Source organism: Myotis nattereri (genome assembly GCF_964212035.1).
Source record: "Myotis nattereri genome assembly, chromosome: 4".
Classification (NCBI taxonomy): Eukaryota; Metazoa; Chordata; class Mammalia; order Chiroptera; family Vespertilionidae; genus Myotis; species Myotis nattereri.
In genome coordinates this window covers 42,038,796-42,060,965 of record NC_138079.1, presented here as the reverse complement: position 1 = coordinate 42,060,965, position 22,170 = coordinate 42,038,796, and the positions used below count along the sequence as shown (strand labels likewise).

Sequence of the window (22,170 nt, the reverse complement as noted above, 5' to 3'; positions counted from 1 at the left end):
AAATGATAAAACTTTTCAATATAGTTTGGTCAATAGTATGTATATTATATATTTCAAAAATTTAAAACCATGTGAAATAACTTAGTCTTTTTAAATTGGCTACTCTTTAGATGACAGTGGTTTTTCAACAATTGGCAAAATTTTAAATAATTATATAAGTTTCAGTTATTTGCACTTTTAGATTCTATTCCTGTCAAGTAGGACTTTGTATGACCTTTTTTCTCTTTCTAGGCCTGGATAGCCTTCATCAGGACACTTGGCAGGATTATGTGACTTTTTTTCCTTAGTTGCGGTAAAAAACACGTGACATTAAATTTGCCTTTGTAATCATTTTTAAGTGTATGGTTTTATAGTGTTAAGTATATTCAGTGTTGTGTGACATATCTCAAGACTTTTTAATCTTGCAATACTGCTATGTAACTTTTTAAAAACAATTTTTTCCTGAGATTTTTCAAATGCTTCAGGGACAGAGCTTTTCTGAGGTAGAGATTGCATATTGGTTTCCTCAATTCCCTACACAGAAGGCTGATCCAAACTCATCAGATGGAAAACTTGCCTTCTGTGGCCTTAGAAAGTTTTCATTATTTATTTTTAAAGAACTTAAAAATTAATCTAGCTTTGAGTTGGCATATCTTATTAACACAGTTTAGAAAACTTACATTTATTCTACCATACTTTATGAATTTCTTGGAGGAAAACCTAATGCTAATACTCAGACTTGATGCACACACTAACTCTTTGGCATGTCTGTGTATATGCCCATCTGTTACTGTGGCACCATGCCCATTATTACAGTGGCATGCCAATAGCAGTGAGGTGTGTGAGCCAACAAAGACGAATTGTTTGGATGGAATACACTATTCCGTAATACTAATTAATTTTGAGCTGATGAATCTACATGAGATAATGTTAACTAAATACAGTCAAAATAATGTCAGTGAAAATAAAATTTATTTTGACTTAGATGGAAGTGTATCACAGATGTTTTAGATTACTATTGAGGATAGTTAGAATTAGTGTATATTATGATTCCAGTGATCAATTTTCTTTTCATAAAAAATTTGAATTTAAGAGAAAAAACAACAGTTTTCTTGTAGCAGATTATAGATTAGGGAGGAAGTATGGCACTGTAGCTTATGGATTTATACTTATAAGGTATTACTTTACAGTTCTTGAAATGTGTTCATATAATGTGCTCAACTTTATAGCAGAAATTGGCAACAATGTGATAAATGTGAAGAATGTTGGTTTCAAAACAAGACAAGTTTAATTTCCTGTCATTTTCTAGTTCTGGTCGTATACTTAAAAGTTATATGAATTAAGAATTTCTTATGTTGTATAATCTTTTACTTCTGTGTTGCCCTTATAATTTCTAGGCTTCAGTTCCTTATCTATTAAATGGGAATAATAGCCAAACATGCTTCATAGAGACTTTGTAATACTAAAATTAGAGAGTATTATAAGTTCTATAAAATAATACTATAATCACTTGGCTTAATAAGTTAATTATATGTTATAAATGCAAGTGTTAGTGGCAAATTAATCCATGATATAGAAGGGATGTAACTCACATGACCAAAACCCCAGAGTTAGTTACAATGAACAAGTTCGTACGTATCTTTCCAGAAAAAGTTTTAAAAACCAAATGATCCTATATAATAAAAGGCTAATATGCAAATTGACCGAACATTGGAATGACCAGTCGCTATGACATGCACTGACCATCAGGGGGCAGACGCTCAACACAGGAGCTGCTCCCTGTTGGTCAGTGCACTTCCACTGGGGGAGCGCCGCTCAGCCAGAAGCCAGGCTCATGGACTGAGAGGGTGCAGGCCGGGCTGAGGGTGAAGGCCCCCCCCCTCCTCCTAGTGCACGAATCTCGTGCACCGGGCCTCTAGTAATATATATAAAAACCTCCATGTATGTTGCTTTTCCCTTCATATATCTTGGAGGCCTTTTCATGTTAGCATATGAAGCTATTTCAATCTCTTTCATCACTATATAATATTTCCTAGCACTCTCTTTCATTGGTTCTGTTTTTGAGAGATATTTGATTGATAATACTTTTGTTGAGTATAAGCAATATTGAAACATAAAATTTTGCATAATTGTGTGAATGTATCTACCAGGTATTTGTAGGAAAAAAATCCTAGACATAGAGTTGTAGATCAAAGGTTATTACATTTTAAATTATGATAGATATTGCTAAATTACCTTCCAGATGGGTTGCAACAACAGTAAAGTCTGTTTTCATTATACTTTTGCCAATACTGGATACCATCAAATTTCATAATATTTGCCAATCTTATAGTGTAAAGTGTTATTACACTGAATCCTTATAATTGTGAGTGCATTGTCTTCTCTCTCATATGTATTGGTTTATTCCAGGGGTCCTCAAACTTTTTAAACAGGGGGCCAGTTCACTGTCCCTCAGACCGTTGGAGGGCCGGACTATAATTTAAAAAAAACTAGTCGGCTGCTAAGCAACAGGCAGCGGTGGCAAAAACACCCGGTGAGCTGGATAAATGTTTTCGGCGGGCCGCGTGTGGCCTTCGGGCCGTAGTTTGAGGACCCCTGGTTTATTCTTTCAGTGAAATACTTTTAAATGTCCTTTGTCCATTTCCCTATTGAGTCAGCTCTTATTGATTAATTAAGGCTCTTTGTATTTTAAGAAAATCGCTACTTCTGTCAGATGAATCCCAAATTCATTTTATTTATTTTTTGTTAGTTTATGTCATTTTTTAAAAAAATATATTTTATTGATTTTTTACAGAGAGGAAGGGAAAGGGATAGAGAGCTAGAAACATCGATGAGAGAGAACCATTGATCAGCTGCCTCCTGCACCCCCCGCCCCCCACTGGGGATGTACCCGCAACCAAGGTACATGCCCTTGACTGGAATCGAACCTGGGACCTTTCAGTCCGCAGGCCGACGCTCTATCCATTGAGCCAAACCGGCCAGGGCTTATGTCATTTTTTAATGCAGAAGTTTAACAAGATTCTTTGCTTATAATTTTCAGTTTTTTATTGCTTCTGAGATTCCCCCAATCTTTAATATTTTCTCCTCTTCCTCCTTCCCTCCCTATTCCTCCTCCTGTAATTCCCCTCATATTTCCTTCCCCCTAAATTCTCACTTAGGAAGTAAGTCTCAAAAAGTCAGGGACCCCACTACTTAGAATAATTCTTGACACATAGTGGATATTGAATAAATGAATGTGCTAGGCCCAGTGATAAGTGCATTTCTCATTGTCTTCATAACAACTTATTTGAAGTAGATACTAACCTTTAGTTTTGTTGATTTTTCTGTTATAGTTTGCTTTCTAGTCTATTGAATTCTTTTATCCTTCTTTTCTAACTTGTTCTTTGCCTTTAATTTGCTATTTTTCTAGTTTCTTGAGATGGAAGCTTGGGTTATTGATTTTCAATCTTTTATATTGCATTTAGAAATGTAAATTTACACTTCTCAGTACTGCGTTAGCTGCATCTCATGAGTTGTGATATGTTGCAGTTTCATTAGTCAGTGCAAAATATTTTAAATTTTCCCTGGTGACTTATTTGGCTCATAGGTCATTTACAGTATATTGCTTATATTTCTAAACATCTGGCCATTTTTTAGTTATTCTTCTGATATTGATTGTTAGTTAAATTTCACATGCTCTGTATGATTTCAGACCTTTGAAATTTGTTGAGACCTTATTTGCATATATTTTGATAAATGTTCTATGTGCATTTAAGAAGAACGTTATTCTGCAGTTGTTGAATATAGTGCCCTGTGTGTCTCAACTTAAGTTGATTAATTGTTCAGATTTTCTTAATCTTTATGAAATTTTTTTTGTCTGCTTGTTCTATCACTTACTGAGAGAGGTATGTTAAAATTGCCAATTATGATTGTGGATGTATGTTTTTCTCCTATTCGGTCAGCTTTTGCTTTATAGATGGAAACTATAAACTTAGGACATATATACATATAGAGTTATGTCATTTTCCTTTTAAATGATATCCTTTTGTTCCCTGGCAGCAGATCCTCAGCTTTTATTTGTCTGAAACCCACTTTATTTCACCTTCAGGTTTTTTGTTTGTTAATCCTCACCCAAGGATATTTTTTTCAGCTGTCTCTTTATTTAGCCTACTCTGACCACCCTATTTAAAATTGCCTCCTCCTTTCCCTTCTGCATTCTCTTTCCCTCTGTTTTACTTTTCCCTTATACCACGAACCTCATGATTTATACTTTGCCTGTTTATTATTATTATTATTATTTTAAATAATTTTAAATGTTTTATTTATTTTTTATTGTTATTGTTGTTAATCCTCACCTGAGAATATTTTTCCATTGATTTTTAGGGAGAGTGGAAGAGAGAGGGAAAGACAGAAACATTAATGTAAGAGAAACACATAGATTGGTTGCCTCCTGAATGAGTCCTGTCAGGGCTTGGGCTGGGGAGGAGCCTGCAGCCAAGGTACGTACCCTTGACCGGAATTGAACCTGTGACTCTTTGGTCCGCAGGCTGATGCTCTATCCACTGAGCCAAACTGGCTAGGGCTGTTTATTATTTTTGTTGGGTATTTTTACTTATTATTTTTTAATTTAAATTCTTTATTGTTTAAAGCAGTGGTTCTCAACCTTCTGGCCCTTTAAATACAGTCCCTCATGTTGTGACCCAACCATAAAATTATTTTTGTTGCTACTTCATAACTGTAATGTTGCTACTGTTATGAATCGTAATGTAAATATCTGATATGCAGGATGGTCTTAGGCGACCCCTGTGAAAGGGTCCTTCGACCGCCAAAGGGGTCGTGACCCACAGGTTGAGAACCGCTGGTTTAAAGAATTACGTAAGTCTCCTTTTCCCCCCATTGATCTCTCCCATGCCGCCCCAAGCACATGCCCTCACCTCCCCCCCCCCGTCCCGTGTCCATTGGTTATGCTCATATGCCTGTATACAAGTCCTTTGGTTGATCTCTTACTCCCCTTACCCCCTGCCTTCCCTCATAGGTAGGACAGTCTGTTTGATGCTTCTATGACTTTGGCTCTATTTTTGTTCATCAGTTCATGTTGTTCATTATATTCCACAAATGAGTGAGATCATGTGATACTTATCTTTCTCTAACTGGCTTATTTCGCTTAGCATAATGCTCGCCAGTTCCATCCATGCTATTGCAAATGGTAAGAATTCCTTCTTTTTACAGCAGCATAGTATTCATTGTCTAGATGTACCACAGTTTTCTAATCCACTCATCTGCTGATGGGCACTTAGGCTGTTTTTAAATCTTAGCTATTGTAAATTGTGCAGCTATGAACATAGGGGTGCATATAGCTTTTCTGATTGGTGTTTCTGGTTTCTTGGGATATATTTTTAGAAGTGGGATTACTGGGTCAAATGGGAGTTCCATTTTTAATTTTTTGAGGAAACGTCATACTGTTCTCCACAGTGGCTGCACCAGTCTGCATTCCCACCAGCAGCACATGAGGGTTCCTTTTTCTCCACATCCTCTCCAGCACTTGTCATTTGTTTATTTGTTGATGATAGCCATTCTGACAGGTGTGAGATGGTACCTCATTGTCATTTTGATTTGCATCTCTCAGATGATTAGTGGCTTTGAGCATGTTTTCATATGTCTCTTGGCCTTCTTTATATACTCTTTCGAAAAGTGTCTATTTAGATCCTTTGCCCATTTTTTGATTGGATCATTTATCTTCCTTTTGTTAAGTTGTATGAGTTCCCTGGAAATATTGGAGATTAAACCCTTATCGGAGATAACATTGACAAATATAAAAACTCTGAGGGCAAGGATGCAAGGATTTTTGTTGTTTTTGTTCATTGATCTGTCACAAATGTAGATGGAAACCAGATGAGAATAGAGTTACAGTAATCTAAGGGAGGAGGGAATCTCAAGACAGAGGAGTAGTGGTCAATTGTATAAAATGTAGAGGCATAATCTAAAAGTATTTATGAGAGTTTGCATTGGATTTATTAACTACGAGGTTATTTGTTACCTTTGTGCGAGAAGTTTTAATAGAGGAGTAGGAGCAAGTAAGATTACTAAGTGTTGAAGTGGTGATAGCAATTGTAGACTCTTTAATTTTGTGAACAGTATAGGAGGAAAAGTTCATACATATTTACTTGGATAATTTGTGGTTCCTCCTTTTAGAGGGTTAATAGATGGATGATTAGGTAGCTGGACTTTCCTGTTTTACTTACTCTTTTATTTACTTAGTGAATACTTTATGCCAAAAACTATAGAAGGTTCTGAGTATCATACAAGATGGCACTAACTGAACTGAAAGTTACTAAGCCTTCATGTTGTGCACATAAAACTTACTATGGAGGCCAACCCCTTCAACTGCATAGCATATAGGAAAGAACAAATTTTGACTCTTATTACCAGCCTTTTTTCCTACATACCTGTTCATGTGTACAATGCACCACTTGGGGCAGGAACATCTTTTATTTGAGTGGTTATCAAAGCATGAAGAGGTATAGTTGCCCATGTTATAGAATTTTTGGCAGGGCTTGGAGAGGTTCCAGTTCTCCCCATCTTAACGATTTTGATGCACCCTTTTGAAATGTACCTCTGATTGAAAATTGCTATTCCTTATCACTGGTGAAGGGCCTTTTAAAATTTTCAGTCCATCATGGATAGATACTTCAGTAAACTACAACAAAAAATAAATTACTAGGAAAGTGAAATTAAAAAAACATGCAAAATGTAAGCCCCAATTTTTCTTAGACGCAAAAGGTATAAAATGACACTGTTGAGTTGCTCTGTCAGGTTTCTCACTGTGCTTGCTCTCAGTTTCTGTACGTAACTCCTCATTGATTAGTAACAAACGTTGTGGATTGGTAATGGTTCTTGGACCAGACTTTCTTGGATCATACTTTGAGTGAGTACTGATATCGCATACAGGAGTGGAAGTTAGTAAAGAGTTATGGATTATAGATTTTTTTAAAAAGAGGTAATTCATATTGTCTAAAAATCCCACCACTACCTGAGTTCTTTGCTTTTCGATTATAGCTGTTGCTTTATACTGGTGCTGAAATAAAGTGGCTTCTTGGTGATAGTAAGATTTTCTTTAACAATACAGTTACATATTTTTCTCTGTTCTTTGAAACTATAAAAACAGGCATATTTTGAACATGAAAGGCTATACCACTTAATACCACAAGGTGTCACTTGTGTAAAAATAAAGTTTGTATCCTAATACTCAAAGCTGCAAAGCTAAATAGGTAAATAGGTAAATGAAGAACTAGGCAAATAAAATAATACATTATTTGAAACAGGTATTGGTTTTCAGCAGAAGCAATGAAAATATTGCCAGTTCAGCATTAACTTGAGTCAACTCTTGATGTTTATCAGAAAGAATTTTTAAATTTCTAAGTTAATGCAATAATAGGCCATATTTGAATCCACATATGAAGGAGGTAGAACTAAATGACTCAGTACAAGTAAACATATTGTAAGGGTAAGTTAGGTGTTATGGTGTTAAGTTTTCTAAATCTTTCCTGCTTTGGTGTTAAGCAAAGAGGAATTTGGGAAGAAATATGTACTTTATATCAGAATTTAAACCTCAAAGTTATTGCTCTGCCTGTGTTGATACAAAAGGTATTTATATTTGTTGTTGAAGACTGTCTTTTCTATTAAACAAGAACAGCGAAACCTTTGGCTGTAGTATTGGGTTCCTGTTCTTTTATTTTTAGTTTAAGGGGGCTCTGGCATCTCAAGCCTAAGAGAAATAAACCAGTTTCCATTAGGCCATGGATAAGATATTCCTGGGGTTAAAGGTTGTGACTTCCTGGAAGTGAACACTTCGTTATTCATTGCTCACTTCTCTCTCCAGGTAACACTGGTGGAGTAGAATGGTGAAAAACTGTTGGGGAAATCTAAAGGGGATCAGGAAGAAGAAAATGAATTTTCATTCTTTCTTGACATGCATAATATGATCACATGTTCTTTCTATTCAGTTCCTATCTAATTACTTTAGTGTTTTTTTCCTTAACCTCAGTAAAGTTTTTTAAGTTTCTTTTAGGTTTTTCATTTATAAAATATATACATGATCATTAAGTAAAATAGGAAAATAACAAAAAATTAGAAAGAAAAAACTTTGTATGTGGTTCCATTAATTTTTATCCTTTTTCAGTTACCTGTGCAATGTGAGGAAGTCAGAAGTTTTAAGAAAGGTTTCTAAATTCATTACAGTGAACATTTATAGTATTTTAATTATTTGGTAGTTGTATATCCTCAGATATAGTTTTTATATATTGCTGTCTCTACTATTTACATATTTTTAGCTGTATTTTAATGAGAGAAAAGTCAGTCTTGTAATTATTAATTTTTGTGTCCCACTAGTGGTCATCATTGCATTTAATTTTATGAGTTGCTTGGAAAGGAAGAGTAATTTCTTTTTTCTGATGAATTTCATTGCCTCTCGTTTGTGGGAAAAAATCTCCTTAGCTTTCATTTTTTTATTGTAATGACAGAACTAAGCTTCTATACACATGTGAAAAAACACAATAAAACTTTTCAGTAATAACTTTATGGAGTTATAATTTGCATGTAACAATTTTCCATCTAAAGATTATAATTAGATCTTTTGACATAAAAGATCTTAATCATATACTTGTAAAATCACCATCACAGTTAAGAAGATACAGAATGTTTCCATCATCTTATGAATTGAGAAATTTTCTATGTCCCTTTGCTGTCTGTTTCTTCCTCTACCCTATGGCACCAGGATACCACTGGTCTGTTTTCTGTCATAACAAATTAGTTTCCTTTTCTAGAATTTTAAATGAGTAAGTTAGGCTTTTGTGCATCTTTCTTCTTTCACTCAGCATAGTGGTTTTGAGAATTCATCTTGTTGCATGTATCAGTAGTTAATTCTTTTTCATTGCTGGGTAGTATTCCAATGTATGGCTAAGTCACATTTTACTAATACACATTTAGATTTTTTCCAGTTTTTTACTATTATGAATAAAGCTGCTATGATTATTCATGTAAGTCATTATGTGGAAATACATTTGTATTTCTCTGGGGAGTGGAATGACGGGTCACATGGTAGTTTTATGTTTCAATTTGTAAGAAACTCCCGGTTTTTCAAAGTGGCTTTCTTTTACATCCTCACCAGAAGTGTGTGAGAGTTGTAGTTGTTCCATAGCCTTGGCCACATTTGTTATTGTCAGTCTTTAGTGGGTGTGTAATGGTATTTAATTTGCATTTCCTTGAGAATTAATGATCTTATGTATTTTTTGATGTGCTTATTGGCATTTCTAATCTTTTGTAAAGTGTCTGTTTAACTCCTTTGACCATTTTTTTTTATTGGCCTATGGTTCTTGCTATAAGTGAGTTATATAACTTTTAAAAACGTAAACTTTTGATTTTGAGATAATTGTGTAATTTCTTCATATTGCAGTTACAAGAAATAATACAGAGAGATTCTGTGTACCCAGTACCCAGTTTCGTTCAGTGATAAACTGTAGTACAGTATCACAACCAGGATGTTGATTTTGATATAATCTACCAATTTTTTTCAGATCTCCCCAGTTTTACTTGTATTTGTGTGTGTGTGTGTGTGTGTGTGTGTGTGTGTGAGAGAGAGAGAGAGAGAGAGAGAGAGAGAGAGAAGAAAGAGAGTGAGAGTGGGAGGGAGAAAGAAAGAGAGAATGTTCTATTTCATTTTATCATGTAGGTTCATGTAACCATGATGACAGTAAAGTTACTGACAGTCCCATTACCACAGGGCTCTCATATTATCCTTTTATATCTTTCCTTCCCTTTCTTGAGCTTAACCTTTAGTAATTATTAATTTTCCCCCATTTCCATAATTTTATTTCAACAATCCTATCTAATAATAGACAAACATGGTAATTAACCATACCTCCAACATGCTTCCCATTGGCTAATCAGGGCAATATGCAAATTAACTGCCAACCAAGATGGCGGCCGGCAGCCAGGCAGCTGAAGTGAACAGGAGGCTTGCTTGCTCCAGTGAAAGAGGAAGCCAAGGTTCCCCTCCTGCCACTGCCGGCCTCTGAGCTGCACTCTAAGAAACAATGTTGCAATTATAGACGCTAAACAAAACCCAGAAACCTGCTTTCAGCAGTCAGAACTGGAGCAAGCAGGACCGAAACAATGTTGCAATTATAGAACCCAAACAAACCGTAGATTCCTGCTTTCAGCAGCCGAGGCCTCAAGCTGGAGCTGGCTTCAGAGCTAAAGCTGGCTCTCAGCTCCAGTGACAGCCATAGAAGGTAAATAAATCCCAGAATAAAAGCAAAAAAGCAAAAAAGGAGAGGTTGGGAGCTTCAGTCGCCTGCCAGCCTGAAAACGGCCCTCAGCCCTTCACCCAGACTGGCCAGGCACCCCATTGGGGACCCCCACCCTGATGGGGGTGTGACCAGCTGCAAACAGCCATCATCCCCTCATCCAGGCTGGCCAGGCACCCCAGTGGGGACCCCCATCCTGAAGGGGGTGTGACCAGCTGCATACAGCCATCAGCCCCTCACCCAGGCTGGCCAGGCACCCAAGCAGGACCCCCACCCTGATCCTGGACCCCCTTCAGGGCAAATCAGCCGGCCCCCACCCGTGCACCAGGCCTCTATCCTATATAGTAAAAGGGTAATATGCAAACTGACCTTAACAGCAGAAAGACTGGGAATGACTGGTCACTATGACACACACTGACCACCAGGGGGCAGATGCTCAATGCAGGAGCTGCCCTCTGGTGGTCAGGGCACTCCCACATGGGGAGCTCTGCTCAGCCACAAGCCAGGCTGTTGGCTGCCAGTACAGCGGCGGTGGTGGGAGCCTCTCCTGCCTCCTCAGCAGCGCTAAGGATGTTTGACTGCAGGTTAGGTCTGCTCCCTGCTGGCAAGTGGGCATCCCCTAAGGGCTGCCGGGCTGCCAGAGGGATGTCTGATTACCATCTTAGGCCCAACCCTCTGGGGAGCAGGCCTAAGCCAGCAAGTGGTCACCCCCGAGGGGTCCCAGCCTGCGAGAGGGCACAGGCTGGGCTGAGGGACTCCCTACCCCCGAGTGCACCGCAGAACAACTTGTCATCACACTGACCACCAGGGGGCAGACGCTCAGTGCAGGAGCTGCCCCCTGGTGGTCAGTGTGCTCCCACAGGGGGAACACCGCTCAGCTAGAAGCCAGGCTCATGGCTGGCGAGCGCAGGGGCAGTAGCTGGAGCCTCTTCCGTCTCCACGGCGGCACTAAGGATTAGGCCCACTTGGCCTAAGCCGTTAATTGGACATCCCCCAAGGGCTCCTGGACTGCAAGAGGGCACAGGCCAGGGTGAGGGGACCCCCTCCCCCCAAGTGCACAAATTTTGTGCACCGGGCCTCTAGTATTTATATAATGGAATAATGCAGTATGTTAGGATTAGTAACTTTTCTAACTTAGCATATTTATCTGGGGATTAATCAGAGTTGTCTTATGAATCTAGTTGAGATATTAAAATTGTTTGAATTAGGGAGTGTCATTTGGCGTTTCCCTTCATATTTATGTTCTTTTTTGAGAGGGAAAGTAGGGAGATAAAAAGGGATGGTATAAATGACACAAAGCTTTTCTTTAATTCTCTTTCTTGAGATATTCTGAAGAAAGTTTTAACTTTGGCTTATTAAAATATTTTAATGCTGAGTCAAGGATTTTTCTTACTTTTTAAATGATGATTACATAGAAGAAATTTTGGAATGAGAGAATCTGTGTTTACACTGATATTTTGCCCAGAACTGAGATGCAGTTTTATGCTTTTGTTTAATTGGAGGGCTTTATGGCACCATAACACTTGATATTATTTTGTGTAGGTTTAAGATGAGAAATATATATCTAATTATAAATAAGAATGCCCTAACTTAACATTGCCCATCATATTTCTAATTCTTATGAAAATGATATATTTTAATAGCTATGTTATGTGAAAATCTAAATATGGATTTTTTAAATATATATATAGGAATGAAGATCTAAAGCAAATGTTGGAGAGCAACAAAGATTCTGCTAAATTGGATGCTATGAAACGGATTGTTGGGGTAGGTAAAATAGATCATTTTAATTTTTGGAAAATGACGTACTAATTGTATTAAATATATATATATATATATATATATATATATATATATAATATGATGAATATCAAATTGAACATGCCATTTGCTTTTCAGTATTAACTTAGAATTACCTGTAACCAATAAAGAAATTTAAAATAAATAAATAAATAAGAATTACCTGTCTAAAATGTTTTGGAAGAAATATTGAAGTGTTGAAATTCAGAAATTTGAATTCTAATTTTATCTTTTCTGTGTTTTGATTTCCCTACCTCTTTATATCAAGATCTTTCTCCTGCCGAAACCGGTTTGGCTCAGTGGATAGAGCGTCAGCCTGCGGACTGAATGGTCCCAGGTTCGATTCCGGTCAAGGGCATGTACCTTGGTTGCGGGCACATCTCCAGTGGGAGATGTGCAGGAGGCAGCTGATCAATGTTTCTAACTCTCTCTCTCTCTCCCTTCCTCTCTGTAAAAAATCAATAAAATATATTAAAAAAAAAAAGATCTTTCTCCTATGAGATAAAGAGAACTAATCATTTTGCACACAAGTAGATTTTACACAACAATATGTTGACTTCCTACAAAGAGGGATACTAATTAGCTAATGGATTTTTTGTTTTTTTGGGGGGGTCATTTCATGACCCAAAAATTGTGAACATGCTTTCTTCTGTGTTTTACATTTTATTAACTCCAATATAAATGTTTTATTCAATCCTATATAATAAAAGACTAATATGCAAATGGACTGAACAGTGGAACAATCAGTTGCTATGATGCGCACTGACCACAAGGGGGCAGATGCTCAATTGAGGAGCTGCCCCCTGGTGGTTAGTGTGCTCCCACAGGGGTATCGCAGCTCAGCCAGAAGCCCCGAGCCAGGCTCACGGCCATTGAGCGCAGCAGCGCTAAGAATGTCTGACTGCCAGCTTAACAGGGACCGGGCCTAAGCTGTCAGTCGGACATGCCCCGAGGGCTCCTGGACTGCAAGAGAGTGCAGGCCGGGCTGAGGAACTTCCCCTCCACCCACACAGGCACACAAATTTCGTGCACTGGGCCTCTAGTTTAGTAATATAGATCTTCTAATGATTAGTAATAAACATTATGAGAATTGCCCAGTTTTCACTTGTAATGCAAAATTTAAACAATTGGCTAATGTTAGTGGAGCTAAATAGATATAACACAATTCCTAATTATATATAAAATATTAATAAAATATTTTTGCAATTTGTGTTACACTTGCTGGCTTTTTGTTTGATTTTTTTACATTTAGAGTGAAAAAAAAAACTGGCTCAATTTAGTGACTATCTAATGCTAAATAGTTCTGATTTAGGTTCAATGGAATTCACAAAACTTGTATTTCTCATTACCATTATACTTTTTATCACCACCATTGCTGATTTTATTTTCTACACATCTTTATATGATGAGGTCATAATGTAATAAATTTGTATAATTGCACAAATAAGCTATTGTAATAAGGTGATAACACCACTGCCACCATATGAGAGTTTGAAATTGCCTTTTAATATGTCAAAGTCCAAATTTCATCTATGAGAGATGATCATGGGTATCAGTATGTTCTGTTAAAAGGTGAGTTGTTTTGAAACTCCAAATATATAAAACTCAGTTGAGCATCGTCCTGTGTACTGAAAGGTTGCCAGTTTGATTCCTAATCAGGGCACATACCATATAGTGCTCTCTTTTACCATTTCACATATTTGTTTAGTGTCCCTCACCCCCAGTAGAAGGTAAGCTTCAATGGACAAGGACTTCCTATTGTCTTGGTTGTATCCCTAAGGCCTAAAATAATCCCTGGCATGTAGTATCCTCTCAGGAACTATTTATTGAACGAATTTGACGATACGGTATTTTTTCTTCTCTCAGGTATTAACATCCTTTTGAATAGCACACTATAGAATAAAGTCAAGGAAGCCTTAGAACAGGATATAATAGGACAGGATCTCTGACTTGAAGTAATCATCGACTAACTGAAGGGGTCCTAGAGAACATTTAATCACTCCTTATTTTACAGATGAGGAAATTGAGAGAGGTTTAAAAATCATATACTAGTAAAGATGTTGTAGCTGCAGTATTTTGTGAATATTCTGTAATACTCAGCCGATTTTATAAAATACTCAAATAACATCATAGGTCAGCAAATAGAATACGAAAAGACTAGCTGTGTTAGAGTGGTTTTTTTGTGTGTGTATGTGTTAGAGTGTTTTAAAGCTGTGTTTTAGAAAGGTCTTCTGAGAAATTGCTACCTGGGGTAGAAGGTTAGAACTCAGAGAAGTAAAAAGCTTTGGGTTGGGGGCATGATATGAGCTTAGGCATAGAGGAGCCAGAGAATGTTCTGGTAGTGAGTAAGTAGATCAGTTTTCTTTGATAAAAATCACAATAGGTCCTAGTTATAAGAGAACAAGATAATTCTGTGGTTTTTGGCATAATTGTTTGATGTTTGGTATAGTTTTTTGATATAATGTTTGGTATCATAGTTTTGAGGAAAATTGGTAGAAATAGGAAATTCTAGCAGAGTACCATTTTATCATGAGAATTGAGTTTGGTTTTAGACAGCAAGTTTGGGATCAGAGAGACATCTAATGATACCTAATTAGAGAAGTAGAACTAGGACTCAGAGTTAGAGCTTGAGTTTGTGGAAATGATCCCCATAGAGATTAGAGTTATGAGGGTGAGTGAAATCTTAGCAGTTTCAGAGAGTGTAGTGCATGTAACTTTGGTTGGCAGAGAAAGAGGACTTGGTGAAGGGAACTTTGAAAAGTAATGGTTGGAGAGGTCGGTGAACCTATGAAATAAAACCAAGGGGAAAATAATTATTTTCTTCAAAATATTTACATTGTCACACGAGCAATTGATTGTTCTTTGTTCTTTGCTGCAAGATAGTTGGAATAAAATGACGCAGAAAGAGTTCAGCTTGTTAATTCCATAGCTTATTTTCAGAGTCAGTCTTCCTAAATATTTAATGGGGAATTTACGTTTTGTTTTCAAATGAATAATTTAAGAGAAGTTTCAGTCCTCATATTTCACTTTTATTCTTCAGATGATGGCAAAAGGGAAAAATGCATCTGAACTGTTTCCTGCTGTTGTGAAGAATGTGGCCAGTAAAAATATTGAGGTACTGTTTTGGTTCATAATTTTCATAATTTTCTTTTTAGGAAAAGAATAATATGCTTTCACTTAAAATGCACCATAAGATATTTAAGTATCACTAGATTTTTGCTGATTCTGAGGAAGGTATGTTTACTCAGTAGGAAGTAGTGATATCTGCATAAAATTCAAAATGCCAGCACACATGCTTCCTATTTGTGCATTGTTAGCAACTGTTAGCATCAAGGAGTATGCCTGGTCCTCCTTTTGAGTCTGGGAAGTTTAGGAGAAAGAACAGTCTCCACTGAAGAATATTTTCAAGGACGTGGTTTCATTGGGGCAGATGTTTTAGGTGGTCATAAATGGAGTATCACAGGTAGAAATTAAGGATATAGGAAGTTTTTTCCCCCTTATAATCAAGTATTATTAATATCCTTAAAGTTGTATTGTTTATGTATTCAGTAGGTGTTTAAGTATTCAGTCTTTGTTTTGTTTATGTATTCAGTAGGTGTTTAGTCTTGGGTATACAGTGTACATCTTTAACTTATTACAATTTGCCACTAGGTACAATATACATCTTTATGTTACCACTATCTATTTTCAAGTGATATTATACACTACTCTTCCCCCTTCCTGCCCCTGTGGATGCCTGAAACCGCAGATAGCACCAAATCCTATATATGCTGTATTTTTTTCTATACATACATACCTATAATAAAGTTTAATTAGGCACAGTAGGAGATTAACTGCAATAACTAATAGTACATATAATAGAGCAATGATAACAATATACTGTAATAAAAGTTAAGTGAATGGCTTTGGGGTCATTATTAAGTGAAATAAGGATTACTTGAACATAAGCACTGTTGTTGATACTGCAACAGTCAGTCTGATAACTACACTGTGACTGCTGTGTGCATAAGCTGGATAAAGGGATGATTTCACATCCTGGGTGGGACTGAGTGCATTGGCATGAGATTTCATTACACTACTCAGAGTGGCTTACAATTTAAAACTTATAAATTGCCTATTTCTGGAGTTTTCCACTTAATATTTTCTGGATCATCCTAGGGGTTATCTTTTCATTTTCTTAATGGTGTCCTTTGAAGCAATTTTTAATTTTTATGAATTTCAATTTATCTAGTTTTTCTTTGTTTGCTTAAGCTTTAGTTATCATATCTAAGAAACTGATGTTAAGGTCATGAAGATTTATACTTGTCTTTTTCCAAATAATTTTTAACACTTATATAAAGGACTGCAATCCATTTTGAGTTCATTTTTGTGTATGGTGTTACCTGTTTTTTTGTCACTATAATTTTGCTGTTCTAGAATTTCTTATATATCGAATTATATAGTATGGAATCTTGTGTTTGACTTATTTTACTTAGGAAACTGATTCAGCTATGCTGTTTTGTGTATTCACATTTTGTTTCTTTTTGCTGTAATCTGGGTATCTCACAGTTTTAACATTTATCAGTTGAAACATAATTGGATTGAATTAAGTGCTTTGCGTGGGCATATATTTTAACTTGTGTAAATATCTGGGAATAGGTTTGTTACATTGTCTGGGAAGTATATGTTTAATTTTTAGAAAATAGTGCAGTGGCTGTATGCATTCCAACCAGCAATATATGAAGAGCTCCAGTTGGTCTGCATCCATTCCAACACTTGATCTTGGTAGACTTTATGGTAACTTCATTGTGCTTTTAATTGCAGCTTTCTGGATATTTAGTGATGTTCAGCATATTTTCATGATCTTAATTGTCATATATCTTCTTTTCTAAAATATTTGTTCACCCTTCTGGGGGCTCAGTGGGTTGGAGCATCATCCCAAGCACCAAAAGGTGGCAGGTTCGATTTCCAGTCAGGACACATAACTAGGTTTTTTAAAAATCAAACATTTGATTTTGATGAAGTCCATCTTATTGATTTTTTTCAGTGATAATTCAGGCCATTTTGTGACCTGTTTAAGAAATTTTTGCCTAACTGAATCTCACAAAGATTTCTCCTAGTTTTTTCTAAAAGTTTAATAGTTTTGCCCTAGCTGGTTTGGCTCAGTGGATAGAGCATTGGCCTGAAGGGTTCTGGGTTCGATTTTGGCCAAGGGCACATGCCTGGTTTTCAAGGTTGTTACCCATTAGGGGGCATGCAGGAGGCAGCCAGTCTGATTCTCTCTCTTCATTGATGCTTCTGTCTCTCTCTCCCTCTCCCTTCCTCTCTGCAATCAATAAAAATATATATTAAAAAATAAAAATAAAAGTTTAACAGTTTCCTCTATAACATTTCGATCTATGATTCATGTCATGGTGGGGTTTCCAAGGCGCCCCACAGATTTGATGATTCATTGGGAAGATTCATAGGAATCAGGATGTAGTCGCACTCATAGTTATGATTGATTAAAGAAAGATACATAACAAAAGGTGGTACCAAAAGAGATGCATAGGACGAAGTCTAGAGGAAACCAGATGCAAACTTCCAAGAATCCTTTTCTAGTGATTTTCCCACTGACAATCGGTTCTTTCATCATCAGTTGTAATAAAATGTGTGAAGTGTTGTCTACTAGGAAAGCTCATTAGAGACTTAGTGCCCAAGTCTTTCACTGAGGGTTGTTCATGTAAGCATTAACTGCTTAGCATATACCCAAATTCCAGACTCCCAGAAAGAGAGCAGATATTAGCGCAAACCGTATTGTTCGTGTGTATACCACACTTATTAGTTAGGGAATGAGGAAATACCTCTAAAATTGAAATTCCCAGATACCAGTCAGGCCCAAATTGTAAGCAGACTTTCTGTGGTGGGAGGTAAGATTTGAGATACCCCACCCCTGCGCCCCGCCCCCGGGCCCCTAGATACTGAGTTATTCTGGTATCAATTATTAAGAACACTATATCTTTTCCCCATTGAATTACCTTTCCATTTTTGTGAAAAATCCTTGATTATATTTTTGAACTTTTTTCTATTTCATTGACCTATCTGTGAGTATATTTTTGAACTTTTTCTGTTTCATTGGTCTATCTGTATGTCCTTATTTCTGAGCTCTTGGACTGTTCTGTCTGATAAGAGTATTTTACAAGACTAGGGTCTTGAGCCATGGTATACCAGTTTGTCCAATCATTTATACTAAACATGTGATTTATGGTGAAAATTTGCTTTCTTTCTATGCTCAGGAGCTTTAGTTACTAATGCCATAGATACTGATGATAGTTTATGTGGGTTAGACATACAACACCTATATGATCCCTAAAAAAAAGCCTGGACAGTCTGTTTTACAAAGCTCTGCTGGTGGTCAGCTCTTTATACATGTTTTTTTAAAAAAAATATATTTTACTGATTTTTTACAGAGAGGAAGGGAGAGGTACAGAGAGTTAGAAACATTGATGTGAGAGAAACATCGATCAGCTGCCTCCTGCACACTCCCCACTGGGGATGTGCCTGCAACCAAGGTACATGCCGTTGACCAGAATCGAACCCGGGACCCTTGAGTCCGCAGGCCAACGCTCCATCCACTGAACCAAACCGGTTAGGGCTATACATGTTTTTTATACTTCGTTGCTGAAGGAATTAAGCAGGTCTTAGGTGAACTCCACTAGCAGAAGAGATCTTGGAAACTTGGACTTTTACCCCATGTACTATTTCCTTTGGCTGATTTTACTTTTGCTCTAATAAATCGTAACCCTGAGTATAACAACTTTCTGAGCCCTTTGAGTTCTTGTAGCGAACCATTAAGCCTTAAGATAGTCTTGTGGACTTCCAACACAGGACTATTTCAAATTTCTATTTCTTCTTGGATCTGTGTTGGTAATTTGTCATTCAAGAAATTTATTCATTTCATCTAAGTTGTCAGTTTATTTTCATAAAGTTGTTAACATTCTCCAGTCCATGAGACAAGGTAGCAGAGAGGTTATAAATTATCTGACCAAGGTCACACAACTCATATGTGGAACATTAAGAGTCTAAAGCTAAGTAAGTTGGCTTCAGAACCAGTCTTAGACCATTCCCCTTTTAGAGCCATCCTTCCTGTTTGATGATTCCTTCCTCCTTTTTACACCTTAGTTCGATCTCTAATCAATATCTGGTATTAGCTGTCCTTTGGGAGGTATCTGGCATTGGTATAAATTTTTTGTTTTAAATGTGGGTAGAAATGACCACGTCCTTCCTTAGAAATTTGTAGTTAATAAACTAGTTCTCCTTGAACTTGTAGTCTTCTTGTTATAAACAGAAAATTCTGTTCTAGTTATTGTTTATTCAAAGTTGTTTGTACTTTTCAGATAGTTATAATAGTTCAGCGGTTCTCAACCTGTGGGTCGAGACCCCTTTGGCGGTCGAAGGACCCTTTCACAGCGGTAGTGTAAGACCATCCTGTATATCAGATATTTACATTACGATTCATAATAGTAGCAACATTACAGTTATGAAGTAGCAACGAAAATAATTTTATGGTTGGGTCACAACATGAGGGACTGTATTTAAAGGGCCAGAAGGTTGAGAACCACTGTAAATAGTTGAACTTTCCTATTTGTTTATTGTTTTCATTTACAATCAGATTCTGGTTTGTTGCATAATGTTTTGCAACAAAATGTCACTATAAGCATAATTACTAGTCTATTTGTTTGAATTTCTTTTGTTATTGAAATACTTGGTTATTTTTGAAACATGCTTAATCCTCTAATGTTGTGCGAAAACTGACTTAAACTTCTTAAGAGGATTGATGTTTTATTGCTATCAAGTGCAAAATTCATTTTTATAAGTACCTGCTGCCTTAGACACACAGTTGAGCTATACGTCATCTGCCATTTGATGTTAAATGATGCCAAAAGTGACCTAGTAAGCAATCGGTGGTTATGGTACAAAAATAATCAAAGGTTTAGTCAATAACTCATGAAGTTTGATGTACTAGTATTGATAAACTAATTAAACAGATCTGCCTGTGTTCTTCCAGCCTACTGGGGCTCTGCTATGATTAGCTTTACAGCAAGGAGTGTTGTAACATTGAATGAAAGTAACTGATCAGAAAATGGTGTAGTCACGGAGCTTTAAGTACTCCCATTTCTGGTCACAGAATGGTTTCAGGGAAAGTAGGTTTTCTCTGCACACCTGCAGCCAGTCAGTGCATAGGCCTCTTGTGGTCAATATTGATTGATTCTTATAACAGAACTAGAACAAATTTAGTGTTTTGCAACCTTCTGTGATTTAATATTGTTATGCTTTTTGCTGTAACAGTCACAGAATCCTTCTGTAATAGTGGATAATTATAGCAATACCTACTAGCTCAGCTGTGGTCCTGAATGTTTCAGTGTTGCCAATATAAACTTCTGGATATATTCTGGAGTTTATAATTCACCTTTAAAAGTTGGCTATACCAGTTATTTGGTAAATAAAGGTGTTAACTAAGAAATCACAATAGGATGAGGGAATAGGTGGACTCTAACCCATTCTTTCAAAACTTTCCAGAAAACTGTAGACTGAAGTCTGAATATACTTAGTTAGGAGAAAGAATACTAGTATTTGAAGTGATTAATTTTTTCAAACCCTACAAGTCAAAGGCTTTAGAGGCAATCTTTATAATACCTATCATTTCTTCACAGTATGTTGGTGTCCTCCTAGACATCTGAAAAGGTATGAATTATAACCATTGGTGGTAAGTTAGACCCTAGATGTAGCAATCTAATGGGAAATGTCTTAATTTTTTTCAGTCTACCATTGGACTGTGATGTTTCATCAGCTGATAATTATTGAGCTCTTATTATATGCCAGGCATTGTGATAGGTACATTGATAGGTACTGGAAATATAGAGAGAAGTAAGGAATGATTTCTGTGCTAAGTAACCTTGTGTTCATTCCAAAGTTGATTTGAGAAACAGTCTTACATAAATACGTCTTGTGTATTGATTTGATATATTGAAATTGCTATATATAAATTAGTCAACCTACAAATGTTAATTACTTTTTGACACTGTTGTAATCTTAGGAACTTTAAAATCTGGCTGGGGAGAAAATCATCTATACCTCAGACAATTAAATGAATGCTTCTTAAACTGTAATTTAAGAATTTTTAAAACATTTTCATTTTATTTTATTTTATTTTATTTTTAAATATATTTTATTGATTTTTTTACAGAGAGGAAGGGAGAGAGATAGAGAGTTAGAAACATCGATGAGAGAGAAACATCGATCAGCTGCTTCCTGCACATCTCCTACTGGGGATGTGCCCGCAACCCCGGTACATGCCCTTGACCGGAATCGAACCTGGGACCTTTCAGTCCGCAAGCCGACTCTCTATCCACTGAGCCAAACCGGTTTCGGCAAAACATTTTCATTTTAAAAAATCTAAAACATTGGGTATATTTTGGATCTTTTGGTTGCCATCTTATATACTTCTATACACATAATTTTGGAACCCATTTGTATTTTTGTGTAAGATCATTTGTTCTAAGGGATTATTTAAAGGGTTCATAAAAAATAAAAAGGTTCATAGTCTTTCAGGGGCCTAAGTGGGTTAATAACATATGTAGATGTGAGATCACCTGGGTGAGACTGCCATTGATTGGCATTCAGAGGTGTGGTTATTTTTAGGAGTGAGTTTGTTTTTTGTTTGTTTGTTTGTTTGTTTGTTTTTTTAAAATATATTTTATTGATTTTTTACAGAGAGGAAGGGAGAGAGATAGAGAGTTAGAAACATCGATGAGAGAGAAACATCGATCAGCTGCCTCCCGCACATCTCCTACTGGGGATGTGCCCGCAACCCAGGTACATGCCCTTGACCGGAATCGAACCTGGGACCTTTCAGTCCGCAGGCCGACGCTCTATCCACTGAGCCAAACCGGTTTCGGCAAGTGAGTTTGTTTTTGATTGGCTAATGCTTAGAAGCAAGGAGCTGTAACAGATTGGTTGACTTGCAAAAGTTTGTTCATTTAGCAAGTTTTATTAATAATAATGATGTAGAAAGTATGCTCATTAAGTTTTCACTTATGCTAATAAAATTTTAAAGAGCAGAAAAATAGGTCAGATTACAAATTAAAGT

At 36.6% G+C, this 22,170-nt stretch overlaps 1 protein-coding gene across 3 annotated transcripts in view; it reads left to right on the top strand.

Annotated features, from left to right (window-relative positions):
- Nucleotides 1-22,170, top strand: part of AP3B1 (adaptor related protein complex 3 subunit beta 1) — a gene marked incomplete at its 3' end in the record, with an annotated part of 192,857 nt that overhangs the window by 11,665 nt on the left and 159,022 nt on the right. For all 3 annotated transcript variants that reach the window (XR_013995856.1, XM_081088790.1, XM_081088791.1), the window contains exons 2-3: nucleotides 11,954-12,029; nucleotides 15,103-15,177. Coding sequence is in view for 2 of the 3 variants with exons in the window: in XM_081088790.1 (XP_080944916.1) it covers nucleotides 11,954-12,029; nucleotides 15,103-15,177 (151 nt within the window). The remainder of the gene's footprint in view (nucleotides 1-11,953; nucleotides 12,030-15,102; nucleotides 15,178-22,170) is intronic.